Consider the following 16,698-nt stretch of genomic DNA (forward strand, 5'->3'; position numbering starts at 1 on the left):
TAGAATGATGCTGATATATAGTCCTCTGCAGGTTAAAGTTAAGGTAAAGTCCAGAGAAGCCATTGAATATTGTCAAATTAGCATAGAAGCCTATGGGAAGTGGAATTAGTGGTTTTTAGCCTATTATGCTGTTATTGTTGTTGTCGTCTGGTAATTTTCATGCATCAACTATAATTTAGTAAAACATATCAGATCTTTTTGGTATGTTAAACATTTTTTTTTTATTTTTAAATTAAAAATTTCCAGTTTTTATTTAAAATGAGACCCAGCAATATAATTATAAACTAAAAACATGACAATATTTGATTTTTTTTTTGGTTAATCTGGGGGCTCAAAAGGCTATGAGAGCTATTGCCGACACTTTATATTAACTTTTCTCCAAACATCTTCTCTGAAACTACTGGACAGATTTTAATGAAAGTATGAATTTTCCTTAGAGTATTCCACCTGAAAAAATTAATTGTAAATCCATTAAAAACCATGGCCACCATCATAATTTAGGTAATGCCACATATTATAAGGTACAAAATGTTTATCTAAAAAACTATGAGAGAAAGAGAAAAAAGAAGCCACACACCTTCTCTGGCTAGAAGTACTTTACTAAAGTCTTCAAAGTGATAGGATGACTCCTTGATCGAGCTATTGCCCTTGAAAGGCAAAAAATGAAGATGCTGCAGTTTTTAGCCAATTTCAAGAAACTGCAATAGAAAGTAAGAAACTTTGAGTTGATGGAATCATCCTTGTGATAGGATAACAAAAGTTTCTGCTGGCAGAAATTGAGGGGTGACTCCTTGTTAAAATTATTGCTCTTGAAAGGGGAAAAATTGACTAGATGAGTCATTTAATCCCCTGGGAGCCTTTATTTTGGTTGTAATATTGAGCCTAACTCTGAATATGTTTGTAAATAAAGAAAAAGCTCTATGATAAACAAGTGTCTGACTGCCCTGCAGAGAAATTATAGAACAAGAATATGTATGTATATTAATCTTTCAATAAGCTTTTGGGAAATTTTAGATTTATTTTAAAAATGTATAATTTATAACATATTTATGTATATGTTTGTGAAAGGTACATTTTCCATGACAATGTGTATTTTATATAGGAAGTTAGCCACTATAATGTAGTTTCTACAAATTTTCATGTCTTTTTTCATTGTTTAGCATTCTATGAAACCTGGTTTAACCCATAATTTTCATCAGACAAATAAAAAAAAATCATGACCATTATAGTTCTTTCCAGCGACCATGATAGTTATTTCAAGTGTTCCTGTTTTTCCTTTGATATTGCTATTTTATAGGCTATTCCTTTTGACCACTGGTATTGTCAAGGGTTTATCAGTTAGGTAATTTTGGTATGTAAGGATTGTTTTAAATTTTTTATCAAGTTATGAAAAAATAACAAACCTTTGGGGAAGTTTATTCTTCATGAAATGTAAGCTGTCCCAAGCATAACATAGTCATTAATATTTTTATTATTATTATTATTATTTAATTCTTATAATTTATTTCTAATCAATTCCAGTCATAGTTAGGTTTTTTCTTTTCTTGGTTTGGAAATATTTCAATTGTATACTGTAGACCAATCCAGGGTAATGACTCACAGTACTATGTCTGTTCAAAACAAAATATATTGCCTTGAAATGAACTACCGCAACCAATCAAAATGCTTTTCAAAAATAAAATCAATTATTACCCTTTATTATCTTAAGTATATAGTAAATAAAATTAAATTTCTAATACGACGTGCTTCAAAGCTCTTTAGACCAAAACCATGGTAAACAAGTGATAAACACATGACCAACATTTCATGATACTCATAGGCAATATTTATTCAAATATATGAAGAAACTAGTCCTGTTAGATTCAAATTAAATCTCAGAAGCTCTTAATATTATTTTACCACAGGCTGACCATTTATGTCATTATTTAGCCCTTCTCTATCCCTGGGGTAAAACAATGTGACATAAACTGCCAACCTGCGGTAAAACTGATAAAATGCAGTTTCCTTGATTTATTACTAAAATGAAGTGATGTAAATTGTCCTGCATATTGACCATCAGGAAGGACCTTGAATTAAACTTGTGTGTTGATTTTCTTACATTTCAGCCCAGATAATCCTGTTCTGCTTGGATCAAAAGACTTTACAGTTTTCATTAAAAACAATATTCAGTTTCCAAAATTTAATGTTAAAAGGTAAGTATATTACAGACTATGGCAGTGTTATTACTTGATTCCTAGAAATGCCTAAAAGGTCCATCAGGCAATTTTTTTGTCAGTTAAAGTGAGCAAGAAACTTAGATTTTTTTTAATTCATTTGAAGATTCTGTTATTATTTTTACCATTTACCTACATGTACATTTAATATGTAAATTGGTTATTAATGATACATATGGCATGGGAGAGTAACAAAAATTTGGTGAACAATGGTTTTATCACCCTAGTTCACTGATAATTAGCATATCTTGATGGATATTAAATACAAGACAATGTGATGGGGTATCATGTAATGTCCCATTAGATGCCCTATTTTTATCAGCTTATTAATTAGAGTTATATGTTGGTAACTATAGTTTTCAGGGGATATAACAGAGTTTATCAAATGAACAGTAATTAGTTCGTTGCTAATTATTTACATAAAATAAAAATTGTATTTGGTCACTATAGTTTTTTTGCACACCTAACTAGGCTCATCAAATTTGCTACAGTCCAGTGCCATACATATGTGTATTTTTTAAACAGCTCAAAAATTTACTTTTCACACATTTCAGGAGAAATTTGCCAGATAATGCAACAGATGAATTTTTCCAGACTTGTCGATATAGCTCTCACTCCATAGATTGTCCTATTTTCCGTTTAGAAACCATTGTGAATGCAGTGGGAGTTAACTACATAGAAATAGCAAATGAGGTAGACTCAAGAATAAAGAAGTTTGGAGCTGTCTTTTTTTTTTGCAATATATGTCGACATTACCCTCCCTTTAGGTTGCACTTACCTGATATTATCTATGAATTGGATGTACTATACTCTCTGGCTTTTATGGTACAGTTGATTCTGTCTATCCTGACATTTCAGTGTTTCAGAATCTTGTATGTTATAATCTCAAAATCAGTCTGTCTCTCTCCTAACATGAATCCAAATGGTTTGAGAAATTATACTTTTATACTGTTAACGTACTGATTTTCACGGTTGCTATTTTTTGTAGATTCTGCAAAATGAATATATTTGCGAGTATAAATTTTTTCTTGGTTTAAAAAAATGCTTACTGGTACTTTTTTTTTTTCATACTTTTCAATCCACTGCAAAAATATAGAAAATTATTTTGTTTATGGTATACATCTTGGTAGTATATATTTTCCAATTTTTAAAAGAAAGAACTTTCATGTGCTTTGTCACAGCTATAGGTTTTGAGTATTATTTTTTTTTTGAAATCATGACATTTACTTGTTTCTGGTATCAAGATTTGTTGGATTAAACTGCTTTCACGGTACATAAAATAGATTTGTCATGTCCTTTTATTTTTTTTTTTTTTTAAATATCCTTAAATATTTGATATATTTAGCTATTCTTGGTGGAACAAACTTTAGCATAATCTGCCATTGCATTATGTAGTCATTTATGATTACTGTTGAAGTGCCATTGTTCATGGAGTACCAAGTTTCACAGTTTTCGTGGGTAATCCAAACTATGAAATTTGGTTTCAAACGTAAAAGAGATTTCCATTGATGTGTATAATGGAAACCTTAAAACCCAAAATTCAAGAATCCACAAACTTTTGTTTCTTCCTTAATCCATGAAAATTGATATCCACAAGTTGAAGATCTTTCACAGTAAGTTATAATACATGTACCATATAAAATAGCTGTTATTAGGGAAATGTGGCTTTTTTGGAAATTTTCCAAAAGAAGCCTGCTTAAGCTTCTCATCTTTTTTTCTCATACATGGTTAAGGTAAAAATATTCATAGATTTTTTACTGTAAGTTTTTGTTAGAATCAGGCATAAAATGGAAGAAATCAGAAACATTCATGTCAAAACCCCACAAAGCTGATAATATCATTTCACCCAATGATGCTTTCTCTATTTCGAAAGATCTGTGCATCACTCGATTTCTACAGAAATTTTTCGATAGAATATTAGAACCCCATCAGGATGAAAAAGTCAGCCCATGGCCACCCCTTGGTCTTCATTGAATGATGAGGAAATCATGCATGTTTCACCCATTGCCTGATTCTTACTAACACTTAAAAAAACTGTATAATTTACCTTTTGTGTTCCAAGGAAGTTGCAAGAAGGAAATAGTTACCTAGGCCCCTTCTACCTGTGCTTAATGAATTCTTTTAACAATCTAGAATCTAGGGCAAGGGTTCAGAAACACAAAAATTGGTTTCCAAAAAGCAATCATTTTAAAACTTTTTTTTACCCAGAGCAAATGACTCACCTCAAAAACTGTTTTTCTCATTTGTCAATTACTTGTTTTTTTTTTGTATAATTTAGATTTACTATTCCATACAGGATGCTTATAAATTTAAAAAAGTTTTTTTGCATTTTGCATTTTTGTTAAGGTTTTTGAATGCAAATTCATATCAGTTAACTGGTAATGTTTTAATATTTTGCACTCCATATAGAAATGCATATAATCTTTTTTTGGAATAAGGGATAAAATATTTTAAAACAAATTTTATTATTTATTGAAAGTGACTTACCATACTTGTAAGTTGTTTTAATCTGGAAAACAGTTTGAAAAACTGGGCAGTCGCACATATGCAGCATGGCTACTATTACCTGTTTTTTTTTATATATATCCTGCATTTCTATTTCTTTAGAAACAATGCCAACAAAAATGCATGTCTAAAATTAATAAATAGTCATTTCATTTTTATGCAGACTTGCAGGAAAGAAAACAGCAATTTTCAAGTCCTTTTCTTTTTTGAACTGTAAAAGTATCACCATAATGTTAAAGTTAATTTTTCCATGCAATTTCAGGAGAAATATATTAAACTTCTTCAACAATACTATGTTGGCCAACTGTAGATTTGACATAAATCATCCTGATGATCAGTTTTGTCCCATTTTTATATTGAAAGATATTGTCAGTTTGACAGGACTCGATTATAAAGAAATTGCAATGCTGGTAAGAAAAACTTTGTATAAAACTTTAAAACTTTTGATAAACATATCATTTTACTCCCCAGACAATGTTGGTTTATTCTGGTGCATATAGCAAACAAACAAAAAAAGTTTTTAACAGGAATTGACACCTTCTGTAAGCATCCTGGGTTCTGATTGGTTGATAGAAAGTGTTTTTTAAACATTTTTAAGATTTTAGTCATTTTAATAGCTGCCAGGGTATATGCATAGAAGATATGGCTTTTTAGCTTACCTGGCCGAAGACCATGTGAGCTATTGCCATCACTTGGCATCTGTCGTCATCGTCGTCGTCATCAACTATTTTTCAAAACTCTTCTCTGACACTACTTGACCAATTGGAACCAAACTTGGTATGAATTTTCCTTGGGGTATCCAGCATAGAATCGATTTGGGGATTTTTGATCCATCTAAAAACATGGCCGCCATTACTAAAATAGAACATAGGGGTCAGACAGTATTTTTTGCATATATCTCCAAAACCATTAGGTTTAGCCAGTCTTTCAATAGCTGAAATGATCCTTATTATTAGGACTACAAAAGTCTTCAGCAATAAAATTTGTCAGATGACTCCTTGTAAGAGTTTTATTGCCCTTGAAAAGATAAAAATGACATTTTTTTTTAAAACTATGATAGACAGAAAGAAACTTTCAATTGCTGAAATGATCCTTATAATAAGTCCTACCAAAGTTTTCTTGAGTCAAAATGGTTGGACAACTGCTTGTCAAATGTATTTTCCAAAACATGTATGCATTTTTTTACCTTCACATGGTTTGACACTAACTTTACTTGTTTGGTGGTCAACAGGAATACTTCAGATGTAAAATAGGTAGTCTGCAAACAGTAATGACGGTTCTGTTCTAAATCTTATGAAAATTGAGGCAAAATTTAGATAGTCCATAGGACTACCAAGGAAATTTTTTAAGGAGTCCTCTTCAAAATTAGGGTGGCACAGGACTACTGGACTACTGTTAGTGTCGTTTCCTGCCTTATGAGAATTCTTTGGGAAGTTCTTTTTGTCTCATCACTCAAAGTAAAGCAAATTGATACTTGATGTAATTAAACAGATATATCGTGACAAAAGAGGTACATGCGAAAAATGCCAGGCTCAAGAATCAAAATTGTGAAAATAAAAATTATGAAAATTCTATTTGTTAAAAAAAAATTGTACTTAATTTTTGAAACCGATAGTTAATTAAAACTAACATAAGGAAGTGCTTCAACTTGAAAATAAAGAAGTACAAACAATAAAAATCTGGGAACCCCTTGAAATTTAAGTTTTTTTTTTAAAAAGACATACAAAGCTTGGATTTTGCACAAGTTTATAATGTTGCTGAATTATTGTAAGTTAAAATTTTGAGAACAACCTTAGATTTCTGTTCCAGGGTGTTAATTTTTGCTGTTTGTTTCATGGAATTTTGTATTATTGTCTATCATTGAACCATAAATGTGCTCCCAGGAAAAATTACATTTTGTTCGAAATTCAAATTAATGTTTATCTTACATACCTATGAAAACAACCATCAATGGAACTGCATAAGGCCATCCTTGAAAAAATATTTGTTTGCTGTTAACCCACACCAACTCATCGAAGTGCAGTGACTGTCCAATTTCCTGATTTTTTTTCATGTCAAGTAACCTGAAAAACAAATATGGCCCTGGCATCTGGGTACCTGATTCTGTTGGTGTCGGTAATAAATAAAAACCATCTTCCTGCCTACTCGCCAAAAAGAAATATGAGAGAGTAAACAGCAAACTAACATTTTTTTTAAGGATGGCCTGAATGATAATACTCTAACAGTAACGTTAATCTTCTTATTTAGGGTGGTGTTGTGGAAATTGTGATAGATTGGACCTGTAACTTAGACTTCAGTGTGGATGAGTGTATACCAAAGTATAATTTCAGAAGACTTGACAGCTCAACATACAAGATTTCTAAGGGATATAACTTTAGGTCTGTTCTATTTAGGTGTTAAAAATTATATATCTGGAAGATATTTTGAGCTTTTAAGTTTAAGGAATTTGATGTAAAATCTTTGCTGATATTTCAATTTTTAGTTAACTGATTTTCATCCTAATCAATCCACTTGATGATCATGCCAGCCTTTTTTTTATACCCAACCACATGAAGTAGTGAGGTATTATGAGATACCTTCCAAAAAGTTACATGTCCATCCATCTGTACTTCATAACAAACTGTGCTATAACTTTATTGTCTTTTGGTGTATGCTTTTGATATTGGGCTTGAGGGTAGATTAGCTCAAGATGATGTCTCACGTACCATGGTTGGTGACTGTTGAGCTTGAACTTTGCAGTTTTTGGTTATTTACATGATATCTATAGCAGTTTCTATGAAGCTTAACATGTTTAACTGCTTTATCATTATTATATTAAGATAATAAGACTTTTCATCAGTCCATATTTCAGAAAAACCTGATGTCCTAAGAGTTATGTGTCCTAAATATCTTTTTTTGAAGTTTTTGCTATTATCTCATAATCTTCTCCTCTGAACCTCCCTTCATACCTAGTGGATTTTTTATTTCTCGCAAATTTCTCAACATTGCCAAGTTAAGACAAATCAGAGTTAGGTTAAAGTGTTATGCATGATGCATTCTAACCATGAAGATAATTTCGTGAAAATCAAGACTCGTATTGGAGTTATTGCTCTTTTAAACGTTTTTTGTTTGGTTTTTTTTGTTGTTGTTGCTATTTTGGTGTTTTCATTTTTGAAGATCAACTCTTCTAAAACACCAAATGCCACAGTTTGGAAACTTATTGGGTTTTTTTTTGTGTGTGTGTAGCTCCAATGACTCAACAGGTGGCAGTGGCAATGCAAAGTTGCCATTGAAACCTATGAGGAAACGCATTTGGCTATATATCAAGCCATTATAATAGAGACCAAACTTGGCAAAAACAATATTAGGGATGACTTATACATGTGATAAAATTTGTTTTTGCCTTATTAACAATATTGTCATCACAGGGTATCCTAGGTAATGATTTGCCAATTTTCTATGATCTTTCATGCCACATATGCCAATGTTTTGTAACTTGCTGTCGACTTCATTGCCTTCTACAAATATGGTTCAGTGACTCAGTGGGTAGAGAGAATTATGTTAGTATACTATGGGGACCTCTTTGAATGATAAACTTTTTGTTTTAGATGATCAAATCACACAACTAAATGATTTCAAATTCTTCTGGTTAGCAGTTCAGGCTCTTTTGGAGCTTCTAGTTACTGGAACCTGGGATTATATCAAACCATCTGCTAACAAATCAGGGTAGTATATAGTTGACATCATGTGTATCCTTTGTTCCTCTGTCCTTACGTAAGCTTTGTAAGTGGAAATCTACTCAACTGTAGAATGGATTGTAATAAAACCTTGTAGGTATAATAAATAGATTTGCATTAAAAAAGTGAACTATTGTTTAAAGGTTGCAATGGATGGTAATACAACTTCAGAATTCCATGTAGAAGTATGTGTAATATTTTATGTCTGCTGGGTCACATTATTTCCAGTCATATATAGGTTTCACTCTGTCTATCTGTCCTTCTGTCCAAACTGTATTCTAAGCAGTTTGCTGCATTGTTATGAAAATATAACCACTGGCCAAAACATAGGTGTTTTTCAGTTTGACTTGGTCTTAGGCATTGTCTACCTCAGCAATGTGTTCGTTAATTTACCATATGGAGATGTGCATATTGTCAGAAATGAATGTTGGACATAAATTGTAGAAGTAATGACCATGGTATTTTCATTTATGATTGGTATTTATTATTCTTGTATTTGTGATTGGTATTTATTATTCTTGTAAAATTTCTTTTCAGGTATGCTAAATACTATAGAGAAAATGGAACAGAATACAGAACATTGTTCAAGGCATATGGGATCAAATTTATTATGTCTGTCACAGGGGAAGCTGGAAAATTTAATGCAGAACCATTTTTTATAAACATTGGAAGTGGAATGGCTCTACTTAGCATTGTAAGTGTTAAACTAGAGAATTCTGTAGTTCTCAGGTCTGACCATCTGTCCTAGTGAATGCTTAATTGGTTCATGGATTACAGACCAAATTTAAAATTTTACAGTTTGCTCCCATATATGTAACTGATTTTTTTTGCAATATATATGGATTTTTTTACAGACAAATCTGGTGTGCACTGTGAATATTCACTGCTATCCATCTTTGTCATGAAGATAAGGTATTTTGAGAAAAACTCGTATAATTTATATATTTAATATATCAAGCTTCTTGAGAAAAACAAGAAGTGAACATGTACGTTCTTTTTTTTTTTAATTATGTGAGTTATATGATGTTACACATATCCACACAATAAGCAAGCATTTTTTGTATGTTTAATTTCTTTTAACACAAATCTGCATAAATTTTGAGCTTATAAAAGTACTTCAATGTGGAAATAAACAGACTGAATATTTTTTACTATTTCTTTTCTGCGGTTCAAATTTTTTTGGTTATTATTTCTGTTTTTTTAGGCCACAATATGTTGTGATATAGTTGTGCTGTATATCTTAAAAGCCAGAAATGTTTACAAAGAGAAGAAATATTTAGAAGTTGTAGGAGATGATGCATACCAGGTAAAACAAATGTGAAGCCATTCAAAATTATTATTCATCTCATAATTATCTACATATCTGATATTTCTCTACATTCAGAATTCTCAGTTTCAGAACAAATACCAGTATAAGTTGAATATGGCAAAATATCAACTCTTAATATTTGATTTCAAAATAATACCAAACAACCTTTGTTGACATTTTGAGTTATTCAGTTTTCAAAAGTTGTGGAGCATCCTTCTCTGAAAATTGTATAGGAATTTTTGTCTTATTTTAGTCTGTTTGTAGATTGTAATAAATTGCCATGGTAATCTGTCTGTATTATTGTTTTAAAATAAGCAAAATTCAAACTAGAAACATGTTTATTTCCCTCAAAAGCAGAGGATGCTTACCCCACCAGTGCACCTGGTGCATGCTCCCAGTTTTTAGTGGAGTCCGAGTTGCTCATTTGCTTTTATTACTTTGTATGTATGATTATAGTTACTTCATGTTCTTTGTTGTGTATGTCTGTTTTCCATGTCTGGTCTTTGTCCCTGGCTTACATTCTTTTGATTACTGCTATAACCTTGGTTCCCTTGATTATTCTTTTCTATAGGGGATTTTACTGTTTTACATGTGTCCCTTATTTCGTCATTCCTTCATTTTTAACACTTTTTTTGGTACAAAATTCTCAGTTTCTGCAAATCACAGCCTGTTGATATTTTACACAAAGTTTTGTATTGGAAACTGAAGCAGAGGTATTAACTATTAGAGTGTCCCTCATAAATGTCTTGTTGATGGCCGATTAAATATAAAACATTTACAATACACCTACGATACATGTATAAGCTATATATTCACATTACTAGATCATCCCACATTGTTAGATATTTAATGCATGTATTCTAATAATGTAGTTGTTCAATAAACTTGATTTAGTTATAATTGTCATTTTGCTCCAACAAGATAAAAAAATGAGTCTGACCCATTGTTTCTTTCTGTTCATACATGCAATGACTGAATTTAACAATTAAGTAACTGTCTTTGTAAGAATCATGCAAAATCTGAAAAATGTGATACACCCCAAAAAAGGCTACATATTTTTATTTTTTGTAATTAAGTTGTTAAGGTCTATATAATGAAATGTGTAATTATTCATTCAAATCTGCCTGCTCTTAGAAGATAATGAACATTGAAAATCCAATAGATTCTATTGTATTTGGGTGTCATTTACAGAGTTATCTCCCTTAATTTTGAAATCTACACTGCATTCTGTATAATTTTATCTCCTAAGAACATGGGTTATATGAAAAACTGAATTTTAATTTCTGTTTACTATGGCAATTCAAGCAAAACATCAAAAATAAAAATATGTAGGCTTTTTACCCATGAATCACATTTTGCATGATTCTTAGCTGGAGTGCTACTTAATAGGTTTAATTTTAGTTTGATTAATTTTGCTCTAGAATAACACCTAACAGTATATGTCAATAACTTCTTAATTTACACTGCCCATATACTTAATAGAAAAAAATGGTAAGTTATCCCAAGAGACTTGTTCTTTTTATGTTTCATGTGCTATTAATTGGTATTTTATATACATAAGTAAAATGTTAGAGATTTTTGATATACTAGTACAAGTACCCATCAGTCCTCCTGTTTGTTGGTCTTCCATTATTATCATGGTTTTCTTTACTAGGTTAAATCATCTTGAAATCTAATGCACATGCTACAATAAAAGATTCTAAGACATTACCATTTATGGTTATAAGCTTATAGTACCTGTGGTCCTTTTCACAAAAAACATAAATGTAAAATTAGTCATAAGTTATGGCGTCATAGTAAATCAAAGTATTGTGACCTCATAACTTATGACTAATTTTACACTTACAATTTTTTGTGAAAAGGACCACAGGTGTGGCTTTTATTTCATGTTGACCCAGTTTCTTGTTTCTGATGTAGAATGATGAAAGACCATTACTAAACGGAGACAGAACTCCTGTCATTTTAAGAAATCCAATGAATATTAACAATTTTAATGACAATAGGGAATCGGAGAGTGATTAGGTTTGTTGTTTGTCTTCTTTCTCCTTTGCACATTTTATCCTATTACACAGAACATTCAATTACTTCCATCTGGAGTATTTGCACTTGCCCCACAATTTTAAAAAGAGTAAGGAGATGAAAATAAATGAAATTTCACCTCAATTTATCATCACATGTATTTAAAGAAAACCTTGCTGCATTCATTAAGTCTAGAAAAGGTTTATATTAATGTAAAGGATTGTGAGATTAGTCTGCCAATTCAGAATGCCTTTCTTGCTGAAATTTCTTTGAATTTACAAGATGTCATAAAACATTTTATTGTGAATCACAAATATCCCATGTTTTATCTCACCCATGATTTAAGGAAATCTCACATGGCTAAAGATAGGAATAACCTTTAGTGAGATATTAATTTCTTTGTTAACATACTGTATAATAATGGAAATTCTAGAAAGTATGTGTGCATATACATATATGTTATAGGGGTGCAGGAGGTGTCATATAGTACTTACTTACTTATCCTCTTTGCACCTTGAGGCACATAGGACTGTAACCAGAGATCTCCAAGCATCTTGGTCTTCCTCCATTTCACCCCAGGTCTTTCCCACACTGAACTCACTGGTCATGGTTTTTCGTGATATTTCTTTTGATCCTCCTCTATTTCACATGCCATCAACTGGTGCCCATTTTGCAGCAACTCATGTGGTATTGTTTAGGATTCTTACAGTAACATGCCCAAGTCTAGTTCATGGTGACCTGTTTTTTTTTTTCCACACAAAGACTGATTAGTCTGATTGGTATCATATGCTCGCTGCATTGCTTGTTTTATTTGTACTTTTAATTGTTGAGTTAATTTAAATTTTATTTTTCAAACATAAGAAATTTGATGTATTAAATTTTTAATGCTTAAGTCTTCAAATAAATCATATCATTTAATGTAAGAAATGGGAAAATCTCAGTGTCATTTTTGCACAAATCACTCAAACCAAATTTTGTACAAACAATATAATATATTAGATGGTAGGTAGACATACACACACTACTTACACTTATATAAAATTATTACAATGGTTCCAATATCACATAGTTCATCTCCGATCTTTCTACGACCTGGTACAAATACATAATATTTTCATAATTTGATTTCAGAAGTAACACATTTTTTCAGTGGATAAAAAATTTCATCTCTCATCTTATAGACATGTCTTTGCTTCATCAACCTTTTTAAAATTGAATATTGAATGACTGTTTTATTTTTTTCTGTCTAATTAAGTATTTAAAATAAACCTCAATGCCCATGGTGCAAGCTTGAAAATAACAAGCTTCACAGGGAACAATGAAAGGGGTCTTTTGAACTACGTATAGTTAGATTAAGTATAAATTCTAAATCATATAAAAGCATTAAAATTTTACATAGGAAATGAAAAATTGGGTAATATGGCCATAAGTGGCACACATGATATTCATGATGTTTTCAACATATGATATTTATGAATTGAGCACCATGGGATTATCATATGTGGAATATTTGGCTGTTTAGTTCTCACTTTTAATTATAAAAATATATCTGTATTTCCTATATGCAATTATTCTTTGAAATTCATGTACTAGTGCTTTTTTTCCCTTTTTTGTTCAACTGTCAAATGAAATGTGGTCCTTCTGTTCTTTTTATAAACTTTTTTTTTTACTTTTTTTACTGTTTTCTTTTTATTTCAGAATCTGGATGAAAATAATCAAGATGAAATGAACAACACTTCCCAATCACAATGAATGTTGTATTTATCGTTTATACAAACTGGTGCTGCATGTATTATTAAATGTAAATTCCCGGTAACATCAAAACCTTTATACTATCTCTGTACCGATACTTTTATTTTTCCATTCAAATACAATATGTATAAGAGGAAAATGTATTTGGAACCTCTGCTTGTCAATTCGTTGCATTTAGCCTTTATAATTGATGCATATTTTCACTTCATTTTGAAATTAAATAATAGTACTTAGGGAACTACTATTTGATTTTTTTAAGGTTGAGGACTAGGATCAAATTTGAAATAAAAATGCAGAATTTAAATTTTCAAGAAATTAAAAGGACAGGTCAGCCCATATGAAAAAAATAAAAAGGCAGGATTCGATGTTGTTCTAATATTTTTTGTGCTTAAGAAAAAAAAAAGCAGGACCTATATTTTCTCAAAATAAAAAGGCAGGATAAAGAAAAATTGATGGTAGCCCCTTCCCCATAAAAATCAATTCAAATGGTTGCTTCCTAATGGGAACAGTTAGCACTTTGTCAAAATGAATATATTTTTAGGGTTAGACCAATTCTGACTTGGGTTAAGGTATTCAGCATGATGTTATATATCTGTTTTTTAATTTGTTGACTCTTGTTGTAGATGTTGTTCTTTTTGGCATTTCATTTTGCTTTTTTGATGTTTTCAGTTTTAAAAATCAACTCTTCTGAAACCTCAAATGCCAATGTTTTGAAACTTTATAGGAATGTTGACCTCAATACTCTTTACAAATGTCCTCAATGCTAATGCTCTTTACAAATGATCCAATTTTTGTCTTGCTCTAGTGGCACTGAGAGTAGCAGGAATGTTATAAGGTAAGGGCCTCTTTATTTGGTGAACTTTTTGTTCCAAATGATACCACTAAGTATTTCAATTCTGGTTAGTTATTCAGGATCTTATCTGATTAAATATCAGCTGTTTTGATATGCTACACTGCGTAGAGCTTAGGACAGTGAAGCGTATCATGACAGCTGATTTTAATCAGATTGGGTAAGATGACTTTTGGGGGTATAATTCAAAGGTACAGTATTCAATAAGGTTGGCCAATGTTTTGCTTTTGCTTGGAAATTTTCAAAATTTATCATTGACTTGTTCTGGGAATAAAATAATATGGTTACTGGGGATATTCAGTGTTCTAGGATTCCTATTTCCCGTTACCTGGGCAAGTGAGATAGGGTCAGGGAAAGTTAGGTACTTAGTTAAACTTTCTTGTGGCAAGTTGAAAACTTCATATGCTGTAAGGATTTGTTTTATTAGGAAAGCAGTCATTGACTGTGGGAAAGTTGATTTTATATGGAGGAAACCTTAATTTCTGAAAAATCCTAGAACACTGATATTATAAATATTGTGATATTTTTATACATGTACATTCCTTCTTAATTGTTTTATTAGTAAGAATAACTTGTTATTTTACTGATATTACTCATTCTTACATTATTTACAAACATAGCTGTTTAATGGTGTGGCACTGCTATTGTCCTTTGACACTTGTGATAACTTGAGTATTTGTTTATGGATTAATGTTTTACTACAAAAGGTAGTTAGGGTTGATTTGAGTATGGCCTTTACTGTTGAGGGCCCAATAACGTTTTTTTTTTATATAAAATTATATAAATAACATATTTCTGGAACAATTTCAATGAGTTCAAATTAAAAATTATGACTTGGTTTTTTTTGGTATTTTGATATCTGGTCTAATTTTTAATTGTCCCTAGCCTTTCCAAAAAGTGGGGAATTTTGAATTTGGCATTGCTTTCATTCTTTGTCAGAACTATACTGTGTCCAAAATGTAATCACTATCTTTATGTAGAGTTGTGTCAAGCTTAGTTATAGTGCACAAATTGTCCAGGGTTAATTACCTCTGTGATTGTATCAATCCTATGGAGCATTTTATTTTATTAGTGCCATAATTTCCTTTTATTGTTAATTGTTCTACATTTGCAGTCATATCAAGCTGTACTCAATAGAGTATTTTATCTAATAGAATTCCATTTCAAAACTGAAAACCTTAAAAGTAGTTTTGCCTTTACATATTATTCAGAAGTTAGGTAGTTTTATTATTGATTGACACTGTCTTCACCCATATGTAAATGGTTGTAGTGTCTAATTAAACTTGAATATCATAAGGTTGATCTTGATGAAATTTTACAAGAAGATTAAAACCACAATATGATTGTTGGTATTTATTTTGGTAGTTATGGCCCTATTTGTTCAGAATTTCATAGAATTTAACCTTTAGATCACTAATGTATTGTACCAAAATGTTCTGTGCCTCAAATGTCAGACTGGGATTAGGTTTTAGGGTTATGATCTGAATCATGTATGAATTAAGGGTTGAAAAGGACAGTAAACAAGCATTTTTTTAGTTTTCAAACAACGTATGATAAGAAGTGTATGAACCCCTTTGAGATAAACATATAACAAACACAAATATTAAAGATATATCTGTCAAAAATAATTTTGGTTGACGTCATAAAATATTTTGAAGAGGAGATAATTACTTTCATCTAAATATCAAAATATCATTCATTGATTTTGTACATAACATTAGAAACATTTTTTTTTCTAGTAATAAATGATAGAAAGTATTTTTTTGTTTTTATAGAATTTAATTCTTAAACTTATTTAAGAACCAAACTAATTTTTGATTATCTTTTTATTGTCTCTAATTTATCATGATGATTGTTTGAATTTTATGTCAAATCTGTTTCTGTTTATTAAATAAACATGTTTTGTTTGTGTCACAATTTCGTCTCCTATATAACAGATAGTCATGGGAAAAGAAGAAAGAGGATGCAGAGATTGTACATATCATTGCCTGTCAATCACACTTTTTGTTATACTGAGTGGGGGCTGAATTGCAATTACCTTGTCTGACTGTCTGTTACACATTTCTCTGCTTCTGTTGGAGGGAAGTCTTAGGTATTTGGTATGCAGATGTATTGCTTTTGCCTGGTGACATATCATGTCTCCACTTTTCAGGTTTGTTGCTTATCTTGTTAACCATACGATTTAGTAATAATTTATTTGTGACAGATTTCTCAGCTACTATTAGAGGGAATGCTTAGATATTTGGTAGATTGCTCTTGCATGATGACATATCATGTCTCCCTTTTTCAGCTTTGTCACTTTTCTACTTTCTGTTTAATGTAGGACATAGTAAT

The 16,698-nt window shown here is 30.9% G+C and overlaps 1 protein-coding gene across 7 annotated transcripts in view; it reads left to right on the plus strand.

The window, feature by feature from the left end:
* The window catches only part of LOC148606925 (P2X purinoceptor 4-like), a 30,762-nt gene extending 14,481 nt beyond the window's left edge, over positions 1-16,281 (plus strand). Inside the window, exons 6-12 of one of the 7 annotated variants that reach the window (XM_088544011.1) lie at positions 2,106-2,192; positions 2,768-2,906; positions 6,966-7,096; positions 8,972-9,128; positions 9,639-9,740; positions 11,661-11,765; positions 13,461-16,281. In XM_088544011.1, the coding sequence (XP_088400137.1) occupies positions 2,106-2,192; positions 2,768-2,906; positions 6,966-7,096; positions 8,972-9,128; positions 9,639-9,740; positions 11,661-11,765 (721 nt within the window). In that variant the 3' untranslated portion in view covers positions 13,461-16,281. Of the gene's footprint in view, positions 1-2,105; positions 2,193-2,767; positions 2,907-4,980; positions 5,129-6,965; positions 7,097-8,971; positions 9,129-9,638; positions 9,741-11,660; positions 11,766-13,460 lie in introns of all 7 variants that reach the window. The other 6 variants (XM_088544009.1, XM_088544014.1, XM_088544013.1 and 3 more) reach the window with 6 other exon arrangements.
* Positions 16,282-16,698: the final 417 nt, after the last annotated feature.

This window comes from Perna viridis, chromosome 9, assembly GCF_037379345.1.
Source record: "Perna viridis isolate PV_CMFRI_1.1 ecotype Kerala chromosome 9, ASM3737934v1, whole genome shotgun sequence".
NCBI classification, from domain to species: domain Eukaryota; kingdom Metazoa; phylum Mollusca; class Bivalvia; order Mytilida; family Mytilidae; genus Perna; species Perna viridis.